At 44.6% G+C, this 26,335-nt stretch overlaps 1 protein-coding gene across 8 annotated transcripts in view; it reads right to left on the bottom strand.

Moving 5' to 3' along the window:
• SLC12A7 (solute carrier family 12 member 7) overlaps positions 1-26,335 on the bottom strand; it is a 745,935-nt gene that overhangs the window by 114,497 nt on the left and 605,103 nt on the right. For 7 of the 8 annotated variants that reach the window (XM_073587687.1, XM_073587686.1, XM_073587683.1 and 4 more), the window contains one exon: positions 18,346-18,521. In XM_073587687.1, the coding sequence (XP_073443788.1) occupies positions 18,346-18,521 (176 nt within the window). Of the gene's footprint in view, positions 1-6,269; positions 9,872-18,345; positions 18,522-26,335 lie in introns of those variants that run through there. The other variant, XM_073587689.1, reaches the window with a different exon arrangement.

Below are 26,335 nucleotides of genomic sequence, written 5' to 3'. Positions count from 1 at the left end.
AAAAAAATATTCCCTAATAAATTCATTTATTGGAAATAAAAAAAGAAAAAAAACAATAAAAGTACACATATTTGGTATCGCTGCATTCGTAACGACCTGCCCTATAAAACTGTCCCATTAGTTAACCCCTTTAGCGAACCCCTTAAAAAATAAAAATAAAAAACGAAGCAAAAAATAATGATTTATTATCATACCGCCAAACAAAAAGTGCAATAACGCGCGATCAAAAAGACGCATATAAATATCCATGGTACCGCTGAAAACGTCATCTTGTCCCGCAAAAAACGAGCCGCCATACAGCATCATCAGCAAAAAAATAAAAAAGTTATAGCTCGCAGAAAAAAGCGATGCAAAAATAATTATTTTTTATATAAAATAGTTTTCATTGCATAAAATCGACAAAACATAAAAAAAGACCTAAATGAGGTATCGCTGTAACCGTACTGACCCGAAGAATAAAACAGCCTTATCAATTTTATCGCACGAGGAACGGTGTAAACGCACGCCCCCAAAAGAAATTAATGAAACGCTGGTTTTTGTTCATTCTGCATCCCAAAAATCGGAATAAAAAGCGATCAAAAAATGTCACGTGCCCGAAAATGGTACCAATAAAAACGTCAACTCGTCCCGCAAAAAATAAGACCTCACATGACTCAGTGGGTCAAAATATGGAAAAATTATAGCTCTCAATATGTGGTGATGCAAAAACTATTTTTACAATAAAAAGCGTCTTTTAGCGTGTGACAGCTGGCAAACATAAAAACCCGCTATAAATAGTAAATCAAACCCCCCGTTATCACCCCCTTAGTTAGGGAAAAATAATAAAATTAAAAGAAAATGTATTTATTTCCATTTTCCCATTAGGGTTAGGGTTGAGATTAGGGTTAGGGTTGGAGTTAGAATTGGGGGTTTCCACTGTTTGGGCACATCAGGTGCTCTCCAAATGCAACATGGCGTCGGATCTCAATTCCAGCCAATTCTGCGTTGAAAAAGTCAAATGGTGCTCCTTCCCTTCCAAGCTCTGCCATGCGCCCAAACAGTGTTTTACCCCCCACATATAGGGTATCCGCCTACTCAGGACAAATTGCAAAACAACTTTTGGGGTCCAATTTCTCCTGTTACCCTTAGGAAAATAAAAAATTGGGGCAAAAATATCATTTTTGAGGAAAAAAATGATTTTTTTATTTTCACGCCCGGGCGTTATAAACTTCTGTGAATCACTTGGGGGTTCAAAGTGCTCACCACACATCTAGATAAGTTCCGTGGGGGGGTCTAGTTTCCAAAATGGGGTCACTTGTGGGGAGTTTCAATAGTTTAGGTACATCAGGGGCTCTCCAAACGCACATGACACCCGCAGACCATTCCATCAAAGTCTGCATTCCAAAACGTCACTACTTCCCTTCCGAGCCCTTATGTGTGCCCATACAGTAGTTTTCTCCCACATATGAGGTATCAGCGTACTCAGGACAAATTGGACAACATCTTTTGGGGTCCAATTTCTCCTGTTACCCTTGGGAAAATAGAAAAATTGGTGACTAAAAAAATCATATTTGTGGAAAAAATACGATTTTTTTATTTTCACGCCCAGGCATTATAAACTTCTGTGAAGCACTGGGGGGTTCAAAGTTCTCACCACACATCTAGATAAGTTCCTTGGGGGGTCTAGTTTCCAAAATTGTGTCATTTGTGGGGGGCTTCCACTGTTTTGGTACATGAGGGGCTTTCCAAACGCGACATGGTGATCTCAATTCCAGCAAAAAACGTCAAATGGTGCTGCTTCCCTTCCGAGCTCTGCGATGCGCCCAAATAGTGGTTTACCCCACATGTGGGGTATCAGTGTACTCAGGACAAATTTCACAATAACTTTTAGGGTCCTGTTACCCTAAAAATAAGAAATGAGGGTGAAAAGATCATTTTTGTGGAAAAAATATTTTTTAGCTGTATGTTATAAACTTCTGTGAAGCCCTTGGGGGTTCAAAGCTCTCACCACATATCTAGATAAATTCCTTGGGGGGTCTAGTTTCCAAAATGGGGTCACTTGTGGGGGGGTTTCCACTGTTTAGGTACATCAGGGGCTCTCCAAACGCGACATGGCGCCCGATCTGAATTCCAGCCAATTTTGCATTGAAAAAGTCAAACGGTGCTCCTTCCCTTCTGAGCTCTGACATTCGCCGAAACAGTGGTTCCCCCACACATATCAGGTATCAGCGTACTCAGGACAAATTGCACAATAACTTTTGCAGTCCAATTTCTCCTGTTACCTTTGGTAAAATAAAAAAACTTGAACCTGAAGTATTTTTTTTGAGAAAAAAAGTTAAATGTTCATTTTTGTTTACATATTCAAAAAATTCCTGTGACGCACCTAAAGGGTTAATAAAGTTCTTGAATGTGGTTTTGAGCACCTTAAGGGGTGCAGTTTTTAGAATGGTGTCACTTTTGTCACCCCGCAAAGTGGCTTCAAATGTGATGTGGTCCGTAAAAATAAAATGGTGTTGCAAAAATGAGAAATCGCTGGTCAATTTTTAACCCTTATAACTTCCTAACAAAAAAAAATTTTGGTTCCAAAATTGTGCTGATGTAAAGTAAATATGTGGGAAATGTTACTTATCAAGTTTTTTGTGTGCTGTATCTCTGTGATTTACGGCCATAAAAATTAAAAGTTGGAAAATTGCAAAATTTTCAAAATTTCAAAATTTTCGCCAAATTTTCGTTTTTTTCACAAATAAACGCAAGTTATTTGAATGAAATTTTACCACTAACATGAAGTACAATATGTCACGAGAAAACAGAGTCAGAATCACCAGGATCCATGGAAGCGTTCCAGAGTTATTACCTCATAAAGGGACAGTGGTCAGAATTGTAAAAATTGGCCCAGTCATGAACGTGCAAACCACCCTTGGGGCTTAAGGGGTTAAAGAATAAAAAATAAAATAGCATGAAAAGTTAAGAGGATTAAAAACAATCTCTAGAAACCATATAAAATAGACTGATGGCCAAAATACAGGGCCAATTGAATAGTGTTGTGCTGTATATAAATTGCTCAGTACTGTTGTGAAAAAGCATACAGCTCAATTTCATGGTTGGGGCCCTTAAGCCCCCGTCACACTAAGGCCGGTTTCACATTAGCGCTTTTTCAGTGCACGCACGGCCGGGGGTAGCTCCGCCCCCGAGCCGGCTCTCTGCCCGGCGTGCCCGCCCCTTGCTTGTAGCGCCGCCTACTAGCGGACAGCGGCGCCTGCGATCGGCGCACCCTATCTTTAGCATAGGGTGCGCAGATCGTGCGCAGGCCGTGCGCTAGTTGCGCTTTGACCTGCGCTGCGCACTTTTGACGGTGCGCCGTGCGCGCCAAAATCCGAAAAGTTTGATTTTGGCGCGCACGGCGCACCGTCAAAAGTGCGTAGCGCAGGTCAAAGCGCAACTAGCGCACGGCCTGCGCACGATCTGCGCACCCTATGCTAAAGATAGGGTGCGCCGATCGCAGGCGCCGCTGTCCGCTAGTAGGCGGCGCTACAAGCAAGGGGCGGGCACGCCGGGCAGAGAGCCGGCTCGGGGGCGGAGCTACCCCCGGCCGTGCGTGCGCTGAAAAAGTGCTAATGTGAAACCGGCCTAAGCGAGATCGCTGGCGAGATCGTTGCTGAGCCACAAGTTTTGTGACGCAACAGCGATCTCGCTGTGTGTGACACGTATCAGCAACAGGCCCCCCTGCCGGGTATCGCTGATCGTGCTCTAATGTCCTGGGCCATTTTTTGATTGTTGGTCTCCCGCTGGCCAGCACGCATTGCGTGGCAGTGGGAGACTATCGATCAGCGAGCTCCCAGCGCTGTAAGCAGTAGCTGGGAGCTGGTATACAAGGTAAACAGCGGGTAACTAAGCGACGTGCGCGCTTGTTACCCGCGTCGTCACTGGTCCTGATTGCTGGGGAGATCTGCCTGTTTGGCAGCTGACCAGCGATCATGTAGCAACACACCAGCGATCTTGACCAGGTCATATCGTTATCGGGATCGCTGGTGGGTCGCTTAGTGTAATGGGACCCTTAGGGGCCAAAGAGTCCAGGGAAAAAATCCAACTGGATTCAACCATAAGTTTAAGATAATCATCGCCCCTTATATTTCTGCGGACCACTTAAATCCCACAAAAATATACTCCTTTTGTTGATTTATTGTGGTATTCCCTAAAATGTCTTGAAGGGGATGGGCATTGAAGCCTTTTTCAATATTATTAAGGTGTTCCTTAACCCGATCCTTGAGTCCTTGCTTGGTACGGCCTCAAAGCTCCCAACCATCTCGGATTGGGAGGGACAGTCCCGTTTTTGCCCCGCCCACCCGCTGTCCCGCCCGGGACTCTCTTTTTCCCCGCATTGCAGGGAGATAAGCCGCACGCCCCCCATCCTCGCCCTCCCAGAGACCCACCGAAGCCCCTCACAGCCTGCAATGAAGTCGCTAGGCTGTTCTTTTCTGTGCGCGTTGGACCTGTGATGAGGTCACAGGAGGGGAGGAGTCAGGAGTCACATGATCATCATGTGACTCCTCCCCTCCTGTGACCTCATCACAAGTCCTGTGGGCACAGAAGAGATAAGCAGCGTAGCGACGTCATTACAGGCTGTGAGGGGCTGCGGTGATCAGAAGTCTCGGTGTATGCAGGACTCTGCTGTGCTAGGTGTCATGGTGCTGCATGAGGGAATTTTATGTGTGGGGTCAGGAGGGGTTAACAGGGTGGATGTAGCAGAGCCATGTGTGTACGGTGTGTGCAGAGCGGAGCTGTGTGTGTACGAGGTGTATGGAGCGGAGCAGTGTGTGTATGAGGTGTATGGAGTGGAACTGTGGATGTACGAGGTGTACGGAGCAGAGCCGTGTGTGTACGAGGTGTACGGAGTGGAGCCATGTGTGTACGAGGTGTGCGGAGCCGTGTGTGTATGGAGCAGAGCGTGTGTGTCTACGGAGCGGAGCAGTGTGTGTACGGTGTGTGCGGAGCGGAGCCGAGTGTGTATGAGGTGTACGGAGCGGGGCCGTGTGTGTGTATGGAGCAGAGTGTGTGTGTCTACGGAGAGGAGCTGTGTGTACGGTGTGTGCGGAGCGGAGCAGTGTGTGTACGAGGTGTACGGAGCGGAGCCGTATGTGTATGAGGTGTACGGAGCGGAGCCATGTGTATCAGGTGTACGGAGTGGAGCCGTGTACGAGGTGTACGGAGCGGAGCCGTGTGTGCGGAGCGGAGCAGTGTGTGTACGAGGTGTAAGGAGCGGAGCCATGTGTGTACGAGGTGTACGGAGCTGAGCCGTGCGTTTACGGAGCTGAGCAGAGCCGTGTGTGTACGGGGTGTACGGAGTGGAGCCGCGTGAGTACGGAGCAGCGCCGTGTGTGTACGGGTTGTATGGAGTGGAGCCGCGTGTGCGCGGGGTGTACGAAACGGATCCCTGTGTGTACGAAGTGTACGGAGCTGAGCCGTGTGTTTACGGAGCTGAGCAGAGCCATGTGTGTATGGGGTGTACGGAGTGGAGCTGCGTGTGTATGGAGCGGAGCCATGTGTGTACGAGGTGTACGGAGCAGAACCGCGTGTGTACGAGGTGTAAGGAGCAAAGCATACAAGGTGTACAGAGCGTGGCTGCGTGTGTACGGAGCAGAGCCTCATGTGTACGAGGTTTACGTAGTGGAGCTGTGTGTGCGCGAGCTGTACGTAGTGGAGCCGTGTGTGTACGAGGCATTCAAAGCGGAACCGTATGTGTATGAGGTGTGCAGAGCCATGCGCGTACAAGGTGTATGGTGGGGAGCATTCATACCTCACAAACGTCCCAGATCCAGCAGGACAGTCCCAATTTTGAGTCTGCCCCAATTTGCTGGCTGGGAGGTTACTTCTCCCACGGACACAGGAGTACATGGCGGAGCACTTTAAAATTCGCACGTGACGTTCCACCGGAAATGAAGTGCTGAAAGCTGACTGGAAATGAGGTAATTTCAGGAGGAGATTGTAACGGAACCATGGAGGCACTTCAGGGAATGTTTCAGATCCATCACGTGTCCTCCTCCGACAGCGCGGACAGCGGGATCGCCTTGGACTCGCCGATGTTGGCCATGTGAGCGGATCATGATATGTCCTGCATCAGGAGGCTCAGGTGGGCACTACAATGTGAGCTGAGCTGCTATAGTATCTTCATAGAATATTTCTCTCTCTTCTTTCTTTCCCCTCTTCCTTTCTCTCTCTGTTCTTTATTTCGGTCTGTTCTTTCTTTCCCCTTTCTATCTCTGTTCTTTTTATCTTTCCTCTCTTTCTATCTCTCTGTTCTTTCTTTCTCTGTTCTTTCTTTCCCCTCTTTCTTTCTCTCTGTTCTTTCTTTCACCCCTTTCTTTCCCTCTCTGTTCTTTCTTTCTCTGTTTTCTTTTTCTCTGTTCTTTCTTTTCCTTAGTACCAGTCAGTGTGCCAACAGTACCAGCCACTGTGCCCATAATGCTAGCCACTGTGCCCTCAGTACCATTCAGCATGATCAGCAGTGCTAAATGGGTGTGGTCAGGGCGTGGACATGGGTGTGGCCTAAAATCTGCATGCGACGCAGCCTTTGTCCACCTTTCCCTTCTTCAAAAGTTGGGAGGTATGCAGCCTATATAAATTTTATTACATGGACATCGAATTAAGTAAATTACTCCAGTCGTAAAACAGGTAATAGAATCTTTAATTGTGAATATTTGTTCGTTATGGGAGTCATAGAATGTGGTTTGTCTTATCTTTTTCAAAGTTGTACGAATACAACAAGAGCACACCGCCGCCAACCTGATGCAAACTTCAACAGCATTGGAGGCTCCACACCACCTTGGGAGGACGCTCCTCTGGTGCTATTACTCCCATCAATCCTCTGCTGCGATCTTCGCTGCTTACTCTGCAGGCCAGTCCTGCTAGCGTGCTCTGCACCGCCCTCATACAGCCGGATCCTTTGACCTGCAATGCACATCCTGCATTTTGTCTTGGCACAAGTAAGGGCCCCGTCACACATATCGATGCACCAACGATCCCGACAACGATATTACCTTGTCAGGATCGCTGGTGTGTCGCTACATGATCGCTGGTGAGCTGCCAAACGGGCAGCTTCACCAGCGATCAGCACCAGCGACACGTGGGTAACAAGCGACGTACGTCGCTTAGTTACCCACTGTGTACCTTAGTTACCAGTGTGCTGGTGCAGGGAGCTGGTAACCAAGGTACACATCGGGTTTCTAAGCGGCGCGTGGCACTGCACCAGCGTGCTGGTAACTAAGGTACACATCAGGTTTCTGTTAAATATTAATCGGTTAATTTCTTATTACACTCAGTTCTGTACTGAACATTGCCTTCTGCTGACACTACATATGTAAGTTTAGCTCATGGTAAATGTTAACTCCATATAGAGACCACGTGCTTTGAGAGACGTATATAATTCATGGCTTATTCTAGAGGGGGCTCTCTCTCCTTCACCACGAGACACACATTCGAGGAGTTATCTCTGCTCGGACACTACGTTGAATGGACAGCTGGTATGTAACTTAATCACCATGTGTGACTTCCATAGAAGCTCCTAACAGAGACAGATGCCATTTACCATTCAGAGTTCCAGGAAAAGAAGGATACAAGCTTAGCTATGAACAAATGGACAATCTCTTTATGATCATTTAACCTATTTTTATGTTTTTCTGTACTAATCATTTTTGATGGAAGAAATCAAATACACCACTACATTTTTTTATAAGAACATTGTCATATTTTAGGGTATCACATCTGGTAGCAAGTCCTGAATAATATACAAGAATATGGATATTTAACAGTTTCTAAGCGTTGCGTGCTGCTTAGAAACCCGATGTTTACCTTAGTTACCAGCGCCAGCTCGCTGATCGCTGGTCTCCTGCCTGTCACACGCAGCGATGTGTGCTGGCCAGCGGGAGACCAGCGATCAAAAAAATGTACTGGCCATTCCAGGACGATCAGCGATACCCGGCAGGGGGGCCAGTCGCTGAGAAGTGTCACACACAGCGATCTCGCTGGTGAGATCGCTGTTGCGTCACAAAACTTGTGACTCAGCAGCGATATCGCTATGTGTGACGGGGGCTTAAGTCTCCTTGTACTCTTTTGCTTGTAAATTTCACCAAGTGGACCTTGCTTGCCATTTTACACCATTATTAACTGTATGTAGGACTTTTTTTTACAGGGAACTGATTTCTGAACTCTTCCTGAGTTAAAACATTAGTATTGTTGTTACTACACTGTGTGCAGAATTATTAGGCAAGTTGTATTTGAGAGGATTCTTTTTATTATTGAATAACAACTATGCTCTCAATCAACCCAAAAGACTCAGAGATATCAAAGCTTAATATTTTTGGAAGTTGGAGTGGGTTTTTTTTTTTTTTTTTTTTTTAGAGTTGGCTATCTTACGAGGATATCTGTTTGTGCGGGTAATTATTACAGTGCAGGATTATTAGGCAACTTAATAAAAACAAAATATATACCCATCTCACTTGTTTATTTTCACCAGGTAAACCAATACAGCAACACAAAATTTAGAAATAAACATTTCGGACATTCAAAAACAAAAAAAAAAAAAATCAGTGACCAATATAGCCACCTTTCTTTACGATGACACTCAAAAGCCTTCCATCCATAGATTGTCAGTTTCTTGATCTGTTTACGATCAACATTGTGTGCAGCAGCCACCACAGCATCCCTGACACTGTTCCGAGAGGTGTAATGTTTTCCCTCCCTGTAGATCTCACATTTTATGAGGGACCACAGGTTCTCTATGGGTTCAGATCAGGTGAACAAGGGGGCCATGTCATTATTTTTTCTTCTTTTAGACCTTTACTGGCCAGCCACGCTGTGGAGTATTTGGATGCATGTGATGGAGCATTTTCCTGCATGAAAATCATGTTTTTCTTGAACGATACCGACTTCTTCCTGTACCACTGCTTGAAGAAAGTGTCTTCCAGAAACTGCCAGTAGGTCTGGGAGTTGAGCTTCTCTCCATCCTCAACCCGAAAAGGTCCCACAAGTTCATCTTTGATGATACCAGCCCATACCAGTACCCCACGTCCACCTTGCTGGCGTCTGAGTCAGAGTGGAGCTCTCTGCCCTTTACTGATCCAGCCTTGGGCCCATCCACTGGTCAATCAAGAGTCGCTCTCATTTCATCAGTCCATAAAACCTTAGAAAAATCAGTCTTAAGATATTTCTTGGCCCAGTCTTGACGTTTTATCTTATGTTTCTTGTTGAAAGGTGGCTGTTTTTCAGCCTTCCTTACCTTGGCCATGTCCCTGAGTATGGCACACCATGTGCTTTTTGATACTCCAGTAACATTGCAGCTCTGAAATATGGCAAAACTGGTGGCAAATGGCATCTTGGCAGCTTCACGCTTGATTTTCCTCAATTCATGGGCAGTTATTTTGCACCTTTTTTTATCAACACGCTTCTTGCGACCCTGTTAGCTATTTGCCGTGAAACACTTGATTGTTCGGTGATCACGCTTCAAAAGTTTGGCAATTTCAAGACTGCTGTATCCCTCTGCAAGACATCTCACAATTTTTGACTTTTCAGAGTCCGTCAAATCTCTCTTCTGACCCATTTTGCCAAAGGAAAGGAAGTTGCCTAATTATTAAGCACAGCTTATATAGGGTTTTGATGTCATTAGACCACACCCCTCATTACAGAGATGCAAATCACCTGATTTACATAATTGGCAGTTGGCTTTCAAGCCTATACAGCTTGGAGTAGGACAACATGTATAAAAAGGATGATGTGATCAAAATTCTCATTTGCCTAATAATTCTGCACCCAGTGTAAATGATTATGAACTTGTCTAATTAGCATTATTTGAGGTCTGCAAGCATTGCTTTTTTTTGTTATTTTCACCATTTCTCATTATCTAAAAAGAAATACAAAATTTATTGCTTGAAAATTCGAAGACATGTTGTCAGTAGTTTATAGAATAAAAGAGCAATTTACATTTTACTAAAAAAAAAAAAAACCTATAAAGAGAAAAATCATACAAACTGAAAATTTTTTGCCAGAGCTATACATATAATACAAACCATGTTTTACAATATACACACACGGCCCTTAATTTTTATTTACTTCCTAATATATAATTTAATTTTGTGATCGGAAAAACTAAACTATAGGAAGGAAAGCGCTCCACACACAGTAGATCACACACAGGTAAATTAATCACAATTAGTATAAACAACAGATTAGAAGACTTTAATAACTTATAAGTTCTCCCATTCTCTGCAGAATTAAAAAAAGTGGCATTAATAATGTACAATACACGGACTAATTTGTGGGCAGAATCGTAAGCAATGATCTTATGGCACCGCAGTAATATATAGTGTACGTTACTTCTTTCTCCAATAAAACAGTCAGACAGTCTTGCTAATTTAAATAATTTCTTGTATCTTGTACGAAACTAGCAGCATCAATGAATTGTTACTGAACTTTCAATTTTTGCAAATGGTATCAACTAAGTCATGTAATGCTGTGTACAGTATTAGCTTATTACCGTATTTTTCGGATTATAAGACGCTCCGAATTATAAGACGTACCCCAAATTTTGAGTTGAAAAATAGGAAAAACAACTTTTTTTCTATAAAATGGTGGTGCTTCTTATAATTCATGCATCTTATTGCTTACTGGAGGTGGTGGCTGCGGTGAAGTGGGGTCCCAGGGTCACTGCTGGAGGAGGCAAGAGTGGAGCGCTGCTGTGGGCCGCTGGCTGGGATGAGGGGGTGTTCAGATGTGCGGAATGCTGCTGTGAGTGTCCGTGCCACTGCTGCGCTGTATCACCGGTGGTGGTGCGGTGCTGTGTCCCCGGTGGTGGTGCACTGCTGCGCTGTGTCCCCGGTGCTGTGGGGTCTCTGTCCACATTTTGTGAAAGGCCGCCACCAGGGACACAGCGCAGCACCGCTATCTGGACACACCCGCAGCGGGGCACCAATAAAATATATATGTATTATAAGACACACCCCATTTTCCCCCGAAATTTGGGGGGGAAAAAAGTGCATCTTATAATCCGAAAAATACGGTAATTACAAGCACACATGGTTGCTTGGCATTAACCTGGTCAATACGGTTCAATATGGAGTAATTTAAAATAAATTATATGCTACAGGGTATAAAACTGGAAGAGCAACTTGTAGAAATCATATTACAGTAGCATTATAGAAGTAAAATTAGTAGTGCAAGGACCAGGGCACTATGATATCTAATATAGCATTAAGATGTGGCCAAGAGGGCAAAGTATAGAGGGTAAGTAAAAATGAATAGGTGAATAGGTGCTTTACAAGCACATACGGAGGCCAAATATTTAAGGCTAAATATGGTACAGTGTAGGCAAAAGGAGCTACAATACCTTGACTTTGGAACCACAGTGCTGAGGAATGTGATGGTAGGTAGCCTGGACGTTCCCCCTCACCCCTTTTGTCTACACTGCACCATATTTATGTTGTTAGTGGAGCTCATTTTGGCCTCCGTATGTATTTGTAAGGGGTAGATCTGCTTAGGGATGCAAAATGGCACCTACACTATATTAGATATCATAGTGCCCTGGACACTGCACTGGGCCACACTATCAGTATTTGTTCAGTATTTTTTCTCAGCATTTGTAAGCCAAAACCAGGTGAGAAACAATCAAAGGACAAGGTATAATATAAACAAGTGCACAAATTCTGCATGTTTGACCCACTCCGGGTTTTGGCTTCCAAATACTGATGTGAAATATTGACTAAATACTGATAGTGTGGCCATAGCATTATAATGCTACTGTAATATGATTTACTTTGATATTCTTATCTATTTTTTTTTTATTGTGCAGTTCAGGACGTTTACTCTGTTTCTGGGCCCTCTCAGTGAATCTTTATACCATTCATTTTTCACTATATTGGTTGGGTCGTGCTGGAGTTCCCCCTACTGGGTATTTTGTATATTAGTGATCTGTGTATTTTAATAACTTTTATTTTATGTAACACTAGCTGAAGAGCCCGGCGCTGCCCGGGCATAGTAACTAACTACGGTTAGTTACAACAAATTATAAATATATATATATCTCTATCTGAGTGTAGAGCCCCGCCCACTCCGCATAGCCACATTCAACATAATATCTCACATCATCCCGTCAGCCAGAGCCACCGGACTTCTACCCCTAATATCCCACATCATCCCGTCAGCCAGAGCCACCGTACTACTACCCCTAATATCCCACATCATCCCGTCAGCCAGAGCCACCGGACTACTACCCCTAATATCCCACATCATCCCATCAGAGCCACCGGACTACTACCCCTAATATCCCACATTGTCCTGTCAGCCAGAACCACCGGACTACTACCTCTAATATCCCACATCATCCTGTCAAAGCCACCGGACTACTACCCTAATATCCCACATCATTCCGTCAGCCAGGGCCACCAGACAATTACCACTAATATCCCACATCATCCCGTCAGCCAGAGCCACTGGACTACTACCCCTAATATCCCACATCATCCCTTCAGCCTGGGGTCAGAACCAGAGCGCTGAGTGGAACGGTCCTAACTTCCATACCGGGGATCCCTTTAAGAGAGGCCTGGGGTCAGAACCAGAGCGCTGAGTGGATTTGTCCTGACTTCCATACCAATGAAGCCTGGGGTGAGAATCAGAGAGCTGAGGGATTTACCCCATCTTCCATACCGGAGATCCCTTTAAGAGAGGCCTGAGGTCAGTACCAAAGCGCAAAGTGGATTTGACCTTACTTCCATATTGGGGATCCCTTTAAGAGAGACTGGGATCAGAACCAGAGCACTGAGTGGATTTGCCGTGACTTGCATACCAATGATCCCTTTAATAGAACCCTGGGATCAGAATCAGAGCATTGAGGGATTTGCCCTAACTTCCATACAGGAGATCCCTTTAAGAAAGCCAGGGGTCAGAACCAAAGCGCTGGATGGATTGCCCTGACTTCCATACCGGAGATCCCTTTAAGAAAGGCCTGGGGTCAGTACCAAAGCGCAGAGTGGATTTGCCCTAACTTCTATACCAATGATCCCTTTAAGAGACCCTGGGGTCAGAACCACAGAGCTGAGTAGAACGGTCCTAACTTCCATACCAAGGATCCCTTTAAGAGAGGCCAGGGGTAAAAACCAAAGCCCTGGATGGATTTACTCTGACTTCCATACCAATGATCCCTTTAAGAGGGAAGATGTGACTACGGGATGGAGGATGTGTGATGGGGATATGGGCAGGGAGAGGAGGATTCATTTATGTCATGTGCTCTCTGCTCCTTTCAGGGAGGCAGACAATGGCTGGGAGCTTATGTTCCCAGGGATGCTAGATTTCTCCCACCATGTCAGTGTCTGCTGAGGTATTGTCAAGTGGGAAAACTTACTCATAGCAAGCAATCACAGCTCAGCTACTTTTAACCAGCTCTGGTGAAATGAGAGATGCTTAGTGATTGGTTGCAAGGAAAACTGTTGCTCATAGCAACCAATCACAGCTCAGCTTCTTTTGAACAGCTCTGGTAAAATGAAAGATGCTTCGTGATTGGTTGGTGATACACACACACACACACACACACACACACACACATACTGTACATACATTCACTTTTATATTTAGAGATTTCAATAAATAATTAAGTGTTATATAGGGATCTCTTTGATTGGCCAACTGTTTACTATGGTTTGGCTACCAGCATATATTGGGAGACAACTAGGAGGACCCACACACAATTGAATTTTTTCCCTTTGATTATGCTGCCTCCTAACAATATTCCTCTGGTGAATCTATTTAGCAGCATTTAAAAGGTCCTGTTACTAACCTACTCTCAAGATGTCCAAAACCAAAAGAAAGTAATACCGTAGATAAAATATTAATACCAGAACCTACTTTTGTGAGTCAATAGCAGCTGGGTTGATTAATTACATGCCCGGTGGCCGAAGTTTACCACAGGTATTGAGAAATCCAGCAAGAAACACAACTTTCCATAACTGTACCCTTCAAATTTCACACTCTGGAATTCTTTTTATTGCATTATGTGATCATCACAGCATCCTTTCTACGTTCAGCATGAATCAAGATAGTTCTATAGTATTTCATACATAATTTGAAAAGCCAGATGGAAACTATAGAGGGAGAACTAACTAGCCGGCAAAGAAGAATAGTGTAGTCAGAAAGACAGAGCTTACAGAGATGTTTTTCTGTGAGTCCATGACTGATCTTTGCCTCCTCTTTTACAACCGGCTTCAAAGGTGGACTGTGACACAACCGTATGATCACTGCACCCCTAGAGACATTGCAATGATGCCAGCTCTTACAAATCATGTTATCATGCCAACAGGGACATGATAACATTGCAAGTGGGACGTCTAGTCTGGGGAAACCAACGCCCAATAGATTAAGCAGACTTATTTGCATCTTGAAAATGGAATTAAAAAAAATGTTGACACATGTTAATGAGTTATACAGTAGAAAGGACTTGTTAGACAGGGAATTTATATATAAACTAGAAGGTGGCCCGATTCTAATGCATCGGGTATTCTAGAATATGCATGTAGTTTATTTATGAAGTTTTATTATTAACCTTACTTTCATGTTATGGGTTGAAAAATGTTCTATAAAACTCTGCTTTGTTAAAATGTTGTAAATTGTTCTTGTATTCAGTGAGATATTGATTAAAATATTTCTTTTCAAAGGTTGTGTACTTATTTATGTTGAGCATTGCAAGTCCAGAGTCTGTTGCATTTTTAAGCTGTAAGGTTCACCTGCCACTAATTGATAGCTTTCTTCCCAATTCTGTACCAAGGGAGAAAGCAGTCAATCAATGGTGAGTAGGCAGGGAGAGCCTGTGTACAGATACACATAGGCCCTGATTCTGGTCTATAAAGGTACTGTCACACTTAGCGATGCACCAGCGAACCCGACCAGCGATATGATGCGGTCAGGATCGATGGTGCATCGCTAAGTGGTCGCTAGTGAGCTGCCACACAGGCAGATCTCACTAGCGACATCGCAGGGGACAGGGGTCGCTACTTACCTGTCACACCAGGCGATCCTGCGTCCTCCCGCCCGGCTCCACGTGTCACAGCAGGAAGCGCCGCAGGAAGCGGACGACGAGAAACAGTACAGCCTGTTCTCGCGCGATCAGCGATAAGCAGCGGGGGAGCGGGTTGTAGGTAAGTATCAGACATAGCGATATCGCAAGTTATAGCGATATTGCTAGCGATATCTCTTAGTGTGACAGGCCCTTAAGTCTTTGAAATGGTGCAAGAATGTGTGACTTTTGGTGTTTTTCTATGCCAGCTCTGGCTAGATCCACTAGTCAAAGTCAAGATAAACTGCACCACAAAAGTGGAGTAAATTACATCAGAAATGTGTGATAGATGTGTGATAATACAGTAGGCGAGGGTAGAGCTGGTCGTGCAGCGGTTTGGTCGATCGGTGGTTACTGCAGGTTATAGGCTTGTCGGAAGAGGTGGGTCTTCAGGCTCTTTTTGAAGGTTTCGATGGTAGGTGAGAGTCTGATATGTTGTGGTAGAGAGTTCCAGAGTAGGGGTGATGCGCGAGAGAAATCTTGTATGCGAAATCTTGTATCCCCATTGACACTTCCCTCTCAGCTGCCACTAAACTTCTATCTCTCACTTCCTCCTTCGGCCTCACTCAATGGTCTTCTACAGCCACCCACAAAGATGGCCACACACTGGACCTCATCTTCACCCGCCTCTGCTCCCTATCTAACCTCTCTAACTCACCTCTTCCTCTCTCTGACCACAACCTGCTCACATTCTCTTCCCTCTTCACTCCATGTCTACAATCCCCACCCCACAAACTTTCACACCCTCGCAGGAATCTTAAACACCTTGACCTACACTCATTCTCTGAATCCCTCCTCCCTCTTACAGATATAAGTTCCTTACACAATGCGGATGACGCTGCCGCTCTATATAACACCACAATAGCTGTAGCTTTGGAATCCGCTGCCCCACTTACACATACCAAAACTCGCAAAATCAACAGACAGCCCTGGCACACCAGCCTGACCAAAGAGCTGAGGCGAGCTTCCAGGGCTGCTGAGCGCAGATGGAAAAGATCCCACTCCAACGAGCACTTCATCGCATTCAAACAGTCCCTCACTACTTTCAAGACCACACTCGCCACAGCTAAACAAACCTACTTCTCATCTCTCATATCCTCCCTGTCTCACAACCCTAAACAGTTATTCAACACCTTCAATTCTCTCCTCCGCCCCCCAGCACCTCCTCCCTCCCCACTCATCTCAGCTGAAGACTTTGCCTCATTTTTCAAGCAGAAAATTGATAACATCAGGGACAGTTTTGGTCAACAACCCCCAGAGCCCTTCCTCCCGACTTCCCAGCCCTCCACCTTCAAAACCTACTTCTCCACCATTACAGAAGATCGACTCTCCACTCTACTCTCAAGATCACATCTCACCACCTGTGCACTCGACCCGATCCCATCCCACTTCATCCCAAACCTCACCACAGTCTTCATCCCAACCCTAACCCATCTCTTCAACCTATCACTAACAACTGGTGTTTTCCCCTCAAGCTTTAAACATGCCTCCATCACACCTATCCTCAAAAAGCCCTCTCTTGACCCATCCTCTGTATCTAGCTATCGCCCTATATCACTTCTCCCATACGCCTCCAAGCTACTGGAACAACACGTCTACCTTGAACTGTCCTCCCATCTCTCTTCTTGCTCCCTCTTCGACCGCTTACAATCTGGCTTCCGGTCACACCACTCCACTGAAACTGCCCTTACTAAGGTCACCAATGACCTCTTAACTGCCAAGAGCAAGCGACACTACTCTGTCCTCCTCCTCCTGGACCTGTCGGCTGCCTTTGACACAGTGGACCATTCCCTATTATTACAGACCCTCTCATCCCTCGGCATCACAGACTTGGCCCTCTCCTGGATCTCATCATACCTAACAGACCGGACATTCAGCGTCTCCCACTCACACACCACCTCCTCACCTCGCCCCCTATCTGTCGGAGTCCCACAAGGTTCAGTCCTTGGGCCCTTGCTGTTCTCTATTTACACCTTTGGCCTGGGACAGCTCATAGAATCTCATGGCTTTCAGTATCATCTTTATGCTGATGACACACAGATCTACATCTCTGGACCAGATATCACCTCCCTACTAACCAGAATCCCTCAATGTCTGTCCACTATTTCATCCTTCTTCTCCACTAGATATCTGAAACTCAACATGGACAAAACAGAATTCATCATCTTTCCCCCATCTCACGTGACACCCCCTAAGAAACTATCAATTACAGTAAAAGACTGGCCACTCTCCCCAGTCCCACAAGCTCGCTGCCTCGGAGTAATCCTTGACGCTGATCTCTCCTTCAAACCACATATCCAAACCCTTTCCACTTCATGCCGACTTCAACTCAAAAATATTTCACGCATCCGTTCATTCCTCACCCAAGAATCTGCAAAAACCCTAGTCCATGCCCTCATCATCTCTCGCCTTGACTACTGCAACCTCATGCTCTGTGGCCTCCCCTCAAACACTCTCGCACCCCTCCAATCTATTCTAAACTCTGCTACCCGACTAATCCACCTGTCCCCCCGCTATTCCCCAGCTTCTCCCCTCTGTCAATCCCTTCACTGGCTCCCAATTGCCCAGAGACTCCATTACAAAACCCTAACCATGACATACAAAGCCATCCACAACTTGTCTCCTCCATACATCTGTGACCTCGTCTCCCGGTACTTTCCTGCACGCAACCTCCGATCCTCACAAGATCTCCTTCTCTACTCCCCTCTTATCTCCTCTTCCCACAATCGCATACAAGATTTCTCTCGCGCATCACCCCTACTCTGGAACTCTCTACCACAACATATCAGACTCTCACCTACCATCGAAACCTTCAAAAAGAGCCTGAAGACCCACCTCTTCCGACAAGCCTATAACCTGCAGTAACCACCGATCGACCAAACCGCTGCACGACCAGCTCTACCCTCGCCTACTGTATTATCACCCATCCCTTGAAGATTGTGAGCCCTCGCGGGCAGGGTCCTCTCTCCTCCTGTACCAGTTATGACTTGTATTGTTTAAGATTATTGTACTTGTTTTTATGTATACCCCTCCTCACATGTAAAGCGCCATGGAATAAATGGCGCTATAACAATAAATAATAATAATAATAATAATAGCCCCTGAATGGAGTAACATTCCTGGCAGAAAATGAATTTGGTGCATCTTACACCAACACACCCTTCATTAAGACTGGAATGTAAAATATCAGTCTTAATTAATCGGGGCCTATGTGTGCTGAACTAATAAAATAAAAATTATCAGAAATATTGCATTTTTACAAAGTTCCTATTACTTACGGTTTCATGTTAAAAAGATCCCTGTATCCTGTTGCATTTAGATCTTTAACTTTGTGTTTCTCAGCAATAAGTTTTTCTTTGGTCCATGTCATTTGAATATTCTCTGGAGCTGCGTTACTTGATTTGGCAATCACCGCAGAATGTGATGCAGTATTTCTGTCATGGATAAGCTGTGCCTAAACAAAGACAGCATATGTAGGAGTGAATTAACAAACTGTCACAAGTTTACATTTGGAGGGGAATTTTAATTTAATTAATCTTGAAATGTGCTGAGAAAATGCTAAGCTAGTATACTGCTCCAGAGACAGGAGGGAGAGACACATTAGACAACAGGGAGGAGTGGAACAGTCAAAAGTCGGTTACCAGACATTCCCGATGCTGCAATGTTACTGTACATTGCTTCTGTTTAAGGGCTTCTCATGCAGCTAACAGTGCTCTATCTAAACTTATATCCTGAATTTTGCCAAGACTCACAGCTGAGGAGGTATTTAGACAGCACGTCTAACCCATAAATGGAACTAAGGGAATAAAGTCAACCAGAAGATAAGTTTATAAAATTTCACAAGCAACATGACATTCAATTATTTTCTTCCAAACTTTTTTGAAAGTTAAGAAGTTTACAGTTAAATGTCACAACACAAAAAAGTATACAAAACAGCACAAAGGAAATATGGAATTTGGATGCTAGGAGGGTAGAAAAAACATTTGGCAAGTTTAAAGGGCCAGAGTTCTATATGTGTGTAAAAGTATGACCTGACGCAAAACAGAATGTTTAGGTGCTACAATTCATGGAAACATAATAAGTTACACCATATTACATGGGTTTAAAGCAAAAATACAATACAGGAATTATTCATTGGTTGCCAACATCAATATTAAATTTTCTCCTTAAAAGTAGTATGGCGCACGGCAGGAAAGGGTGAAATACACTCTTCAATGTTGAATTTGCAAGAACAAACAGGAAAAGTTGTTGAATGATGGAAATCACAGGATGGGTGGTCATGTAAATGATATGCAAATAATGATTAAAAAACAAAAACACCTCAACTTAAATCAGTATCAAGTATGAATGCCATGAGCAGAAATAAATGCTCAAACAGCTTGGCATGCTATCAATGAGGATATAAATGATTGTCTGAGCAATGTTCTACCATTAATGAACTTGGGCATGCAAATCATCAAGATCATTTGCTGGCAGCTCTCTTTGCAATTGCCAAATGCTGATGTCCCAGATATGCCGGGGATACTGCAGGCCTTGGAAGCACGTGTAAGCCAGGTAGGCTGCTTTTACTGACACTAGCAACAACATGCAGCCTGGCATTGTCATGCTGAGAAACAGCTAATGGGATACTTTCATGCTGCTTTGGGATGGAGCCTTCATGAAATTGCCGATGTGGTTTACAGACCAATCTCTGACTATCATTGCATCAAAAACAAAAGTGAGACTCATCACTGAAACAAACAGACCTCCATTCCAGCATCCATTGCTTTCTTGCTCTGCATCATGATAGCCTATGAGAGCGGTGCCATGAGGTCAATGGAACACCTGCAACTGGATGTCTTGCTCATAACGCAATATCATGCAAATGCCTTCTGATGGTTTTGGTAGACACTTTAAGACCTAAGTTTGGAATGTGATATCTAATTTCATTTGCAGCTGCAGAATTGATCATTTTGCACCATTATTTGAATCTGATAAGAAAATGTGGCCAACACCATGAAGAGGCCTTCACGGGTTACACCGGTTATACTTCTATGATTATGATGTGGGGTGGCATAATATATGGTAGCTAGACTCCTCTAGTCTTCATTGCAGATACAATATACAATAACTTAAATTAATTTGGTCGTGCAACCATTGATAAGGCCATTTCTGTGGGATGGCATAATGTACGGTAGCAATACTCTTCTACGGTAGCAAGACTCCTCTAGTATTCATTTCAGATACAACAACTCACGGTACATTTATGTGGTCGTGGAATCATTGATACAACTATTTCTATAAAGTGTCCTAGGAGCCATATTTCAACACAACACAAGGCTGCATGTTGGTCGGACAACTGTGAGCAGTCTGCATGTCCTAAATGGGCTACCATAGCCTGCAGTATCTCTTACCATGCACATCTAGGGATTGTTGATTGGTGATTGCAAAGGGAGCTATCAACAGTGGATTTTGAGTATTTGCTTTCCCAAGTGCAAGCTGTCTACTTTGGCAGTGACATTGTGAGACACTGCAGATCTGTTGCCATTTCACAATATATCATTGATGGGTGACATGAAACAAGAGATAAAGTTGACTTTAATATACACTGCTCAAAAAAATAAAGGGAACAATTAAACAATACAATGTAACTCCAAGTCCATCACACTTCTGTGAAATCAACTTTTCCAGTTATGAAGCAACACTGATTGTGAATCAATTTTGCCTGCTGTTGTGCAAATGCAACAGACCACAGGTATAAATGATAGGCAATTATCAAGACACCAATAAAGAAGTGGTTCTGCAGGTGATGACCATACACCATTTCTCTGTTCTCATCCATTTTGGCTATTTGTCATTTTTCCATTTTGTCATTGCTGTCATCCGTACAGTAGCATGAGGTGATGTCTACAACTCACAGAACATGCTCAGGTAGTGCAGCTCATCCAGGATGGCACATCAGTGCGAGCTGTGGCAAGAAGGGTAGCTGTGTCTGCTCCATGCTCTGGACACTGTGCTGACATATACCAGGAGACAGGCCAGTACACCAAAAGACGTGGAGGGGGATGTAGGAGGGCAACAACCCAACAGCAGGACCAATACCTCTCCTTTGTGGACGGAGGAACGGCAGGAGCAGAGCCAGAGCCCTGCAAAATGACCTCCGGCAGCCACTAACATCCATGTATCTGCTCAAACTGTCAGAAACAGGGGGGGCGGAGCTAGCCAGCTACGTGAGAGGCAGCAGAAGTCAGGAGCTCCTGTCAATTTATCCTGTTGCAGTACTTCATCCGTCCAGACCCTTCAGGGCTTAGGCTTTTTATATACCTCTGGAGCTCGTGGTGCCGGTGGACAGGGACCTGGAGGTGTACAGCCAAGAACTATGAGAAAATCACGGCCTGGAAGAGGAATGGAGAGGGAAGCTCAAAATGGTGCCGCACTGCTGTGTGGGCCAACAGTCGGGAGGCGTGCAGAGGCGAGACGTCGAGAGACAGCTGCAAAGCTACAGAGGTATGCGCGGTCCCCGACCAGGGGCTCTCCCAGACAGCCCCAGCAAACAAGGATTGGATTAGGGGGAGATGCAGCCCGGATGGAGGTGGATGGCACCCAGAAAGTGCAAGGGGCACCATAGAGACATAGGCTGAGGAGCAGATGCAGAATCCTGCACACATGGTCACTTTATCACAGACTGCTAATCCTCCCACCCTCACTGATGACCTGAATGCTGTATCACAGGGCAATGCAGCACTGGCCCTGCAAATGAGGGACATTAAGGATGAGCTGAGGAATGTCAGGCAAGATATTAGATCATTAACTGATAGAACTACTGAGCTGGAAGAAAGACAAAACGATGTGGAAGATGTATTGTGGCCCATGAGAACACGAGTGGAACAGTACAGCAGAATGATAGAGGCAATAAGAGCCAAACAGGATGATTTGGAAAACCAGATGTGCCACAATAATATACGAATAGATGGGGTCCCTGAGAAGGCGGAAGGAAATAAAGCCGTGGAATATTTTGAGACTTGGATTCGGCAGTCATTTGGGAATGTTTTGTCTCCATTGTTTGCAATAGAAAGAGCCCATAGGGTCCTCACCAAACCCCAGGTCCCAGGAGCGCAACCGCGCACTGTCTTGATTCGAATCCTTCACTATAGGGACAGAGATGCCATCCCGAGAGAGGTCAGAGACAAGGCGGATGGGCAACAGATCTCTTTGTACTCGGACTTTTCCATTGAGGTCCAGAATAAGAGATGGCAATTCCAAGATGTTAAACGCCGGCTGCACTCCTTAAAAGTGCCCTATTCGATGCTATACCCAGCTAAGCTATGAGAGGTAGCCATGGACTCTACCCATCTCTTTGAATCCTCAAAGGACGCACAGGATTGGCTGGATAAAAATGAGAAAAGAATACGTCAGTCGGCATTTATCTTCTGCTCGTGGACTACTGTGTGTTAGTTGAACTCTGCTGAATGCCTTTTTTTGCATTTTTCATGATATCCCCCTCTGGATTGATTGATGGTGGAGAGAAGATGGAGCTCCCCTTTTCCCCTGCTGGATATTTTTGGCCTGCTCTGGTGGAGCGCGCGGGCTCTCAAATTTTTTTTTTTATGGTTCCCCTTTTTATTTATTTTTTTCTCTTCCATTCCATCCATCAATATGCGAAAATACCCAGATGATCTGTAACAAAGACTCCTGTAATATGTGGAGCAAAAAGGGAAAGCGGTATAGAGAGGGTTTGCTTATCATTGCTTCTGGTTGGTGGCAGTAGTGAGCTGCTAACAACCCCCCCTTTTTTCTGGAGAGCTGATGGATAATGGTCTGGACTTTTGCAGTGAGCGAACAAAGGGACTCCTGTCCTCCAGTATTATGTTTGAACTGAGACATGGATTTGTTGGGGGGGGGGGGGAGGGGGGGAGTTGGGTATTACTACAATTTTCTCTCAATTGTCTCTTGATGTGTGGGGCTATTGCGGCTAGATGTTTGCATGAAATGTTTTCTCATCATGCTCCGCTGCTTATGTCTTTCTTGAATAGCTATCATGGCCCAAACTCTTAAAATACTGACATGGAATGTCCGTGGCCTGAAGGAACCAACTAAACTTAAAGCAATACTTGATTATGTAAAGTCCTCCCAGGCTGAAGTGATATGTCTGCAGGAAACACATATGACCAAAGATAGAATTCACTCTATACGTCCCCGATGGGTTGGGCAATGCTTTCATTCTACTTTCTCCACTTATTATAGAGGTGTGAGTGTGCTGTTCCAGAAGAATACCACGTTCCTGGAATCGGATTCTAAAATTGATGTGGATGGTCGGTTTATATGCTTGAGAGGCAGGCTGAATGGGATTGAATGCTTGATTGTGGCTCTCTATGTCCCTCCTCCGTATTCTGGAACAGTGCTGCAGGAGAGTCTCCGTTTTGTAGAGAGACATCCGGGGGTCCTGACGGTGATACTGGGAGACTTTAACAACATAATAGATAATTCATTAGATAAATCATAGGGGTTGGGGGGGAACACTGGGGGGGTCGGACACCCTTTGGGAGACTGCTAGTTGAAATTGAGCTGATGGATATATGGCAGCGAGACAATCCACAAAAGAGATTATACGCCTGCTTGTCCTTTTCCCCTGGCTCGCTGTCTAAGATTGATATGGTACTGGGTAACCTACAGGCAGTCTGGCTGGCCAAGGGATTAGAATACTTGCCCAAAGATCTGTCAGACCACTCCCCTGTTATGGCGACCTTTGACTGGGGGGCTGGGAGAGGGGAACATGCACCATGTTCGTTTAATGCATTCTGGATACCTATCATTCAGGCGGATGCCAGGATTCCTGATCTACTATGAGAGTTTTTTAGCTGTTAATGAAGGCACAGCCCCAAGAGAAATAGTAAAGGACACATCTAAAGCCTATCTAAGGGGGTCTTATTGATCACGGAAGTGAACAGAGTTAGGACTAAGTGTAGAGCATATGAAGATAAAAGAAACCACAAAAGCGCGTCCATAGGGCTTTACCAGATATAATAAGTAAAAATTGAATTGTTCAGGGTACTCACCCTCAGAGGTTGTGTAGCGCCACAACTACTCAATACGCTCAATCCCATATAATGAAGCTGCAGTAGGAGGGTGTAGACACACAGCGTCTGCTTCCATTACTCAAAGAGGAGATCCCAATAGGGAAAAAAAAAAAAAAAAAAAAAGACACCTGGTTCCCGTGCTGCTATACTTCAACCCTCAAATGGAGGAAATCCAGTCGATTCTAGGAGTAGGTTCCAATATCAATGCTTTATTTCATGGTACATACAAAGACTAGAGCATATGGGGATCTCTTGCAGAAAGAGGTTATCTCTGCGAAAATGCAATATTTGGAAACTCCATCAAATACACATTTTAGTGCATTAAAGGATTCTGAAAAACGATTAGCTCAATACGGGCTTTCAAAGGCTGCAAATAAACGTTATTTTCAGTGTCAGGCTTACTTTGGGGAAGGAGAGGGAACTGGACATTTGCTGGCTACCTTGCTCAGGACCCAATCTGGCTCCGAGATGGTGACCGAGATAAAAAAAAATAAAAACAGGGAACTGGTGAGGTCTTCTGCGGGAATTAACAGCTTTTAGAGAGTTCTTTGGGACACTGTATGATTTTTCTGATGATATACTTAACAATTTTCTGGGGAGTGCTAGATTGCCTACCTTGTCAAAATTGGACCCTGCCACATTGGAGGCTCCAATTAGTATGGAGGAGCTGGAGGAGGCTCTAGACTATGGCAGGAAACAAGGGACCGGGAACTGATGGGCTACCGATGGAGGTATATAAACAGTACTCAGATATAATGCTTTCACAGCTGCTCAAGGTATTCGAAGTAGCTGGGGAGGATGGTCACTTGTCCCGGTCCTTGAATGAAGCAATCATAGTAGTGATACCCAAAGGGTGATAAAGATCCTTGTCTTCCAGAGTCGTACCGACCGATCTCTGTTTTAAATGTCGACGTTAAGATTCTAGCAAAAATCCTGGCGATACGGCTATCGAAAGTAATAACCAGCCTTATTCATCCAGACCAAACTTGCTTTATGCCAGAAAAATCGACTGCGATTAATATTCGTCGGTTATATTTAAATCTACAGATGCCATCAAACGGAAAGGAACCTAGAGCTGTGGCGTCCTTAGACGCTGCCAAGGCATTTGACAGTGTCAAATGGTCATATCTGTAAGCGATATTAGCTAAGATGAGTTTCCGTAGAAATTTTATTGCCTGGGTACAGCTATTATACTCAAGACTGGAAGCCAGGATCAGAGTTAATGGGGAGATCTCGGATAAATTTAACTTATATAGAGGCACTAGACAGGGATGCCCCCTGTCTCCCTTATTATTTGCTCTAGCTATCGAGCCCTTGGTGGCGGTAATTCGTGCGAAACCTGAAATTACGGGATTTGAATATGTGTCTCTGCATGAAAAGATAGTGTTATACACTGATGACATGCTCCTATTCCTTGGAAACTGGCCATCATTCCTGAAAGTAGCAATGGAGGTCTTTGACTCCTTTGCAAGGATTTTTGGCCTATTTATTAATTGGGAGAAATCTTCAATCATGCCGGTGGGATGGGCTCCCGAGAATCCCTCGGGACTAGCTGGATGTTTAAATGTAGTCACAGAATTTAAATACTTGGGAATTCATATCGGGCATAATGTACAAGATTTTAAACGCCTAAATCTTACCCCGTTGTTTGCTAAATTTCATCAAAAAGTAAAGGACTGGTGCAGGTTACCATTGAGTATGGTGGGCAGAGCAAACCTAACAAAAATGGTCCTCCTGCCACAAGCTTTGAACATTCTTCATAATGCGCCTGTCTGGATTCCTAGCCAAAGTTTTACCAATTAAATAAAGTACTCAAAGAGCTTATTTGGAAGAGGAGTGTTCCTAGAATTCGGATGGAAGTACTACGTAGATATAAAGAGAAGGGGGGTTTAGCAGTTCCTGATCCATTTCTTTGCTATCTCTTGGCACAATTGCAGCATTTCAGAGGATGGGGGGGAAGAGGACTCCACTCTGCGAAGTTCCTCGGGGCATATGCTAGCATGTGTAGTAGGAAATGACTTGCTGATACAATCGTTGGATTCGGGGCGGTTTCGTCAGGGTCTGGCTCTCAATATTCTGACAATGAACTGTATGGATAGGGTGTGGAATACGGCCAAGAAACTACTTGGTATACATGGGGTTACGAGACATGCCCTGATCTGGAGAAACTCAACTTGTGCAGAGCTCAAATTAGAGGGCTTTGAGCTGTGGG

Source organism: Dendrobates tinctorius, unplaced genomic scaffold (genome assembly GCF_039654945.1).
Source record: "Dendrobates tinctorius isolate UK_male_01 unplaced genomic scaffold, ASM3965494v1 ptg000102l, whole genome shotgun sequence".
NCBI lineage: Eukaryota > Metazoa > Chordata > Amphibia > Anura > Dendrobatidae > Dendrobates > Dendrobates tinctorius.
Note: the sequence above shows the minus strand (reverse complement) of the source record. Positions and strands in the feature narration are given on the sequence as shown.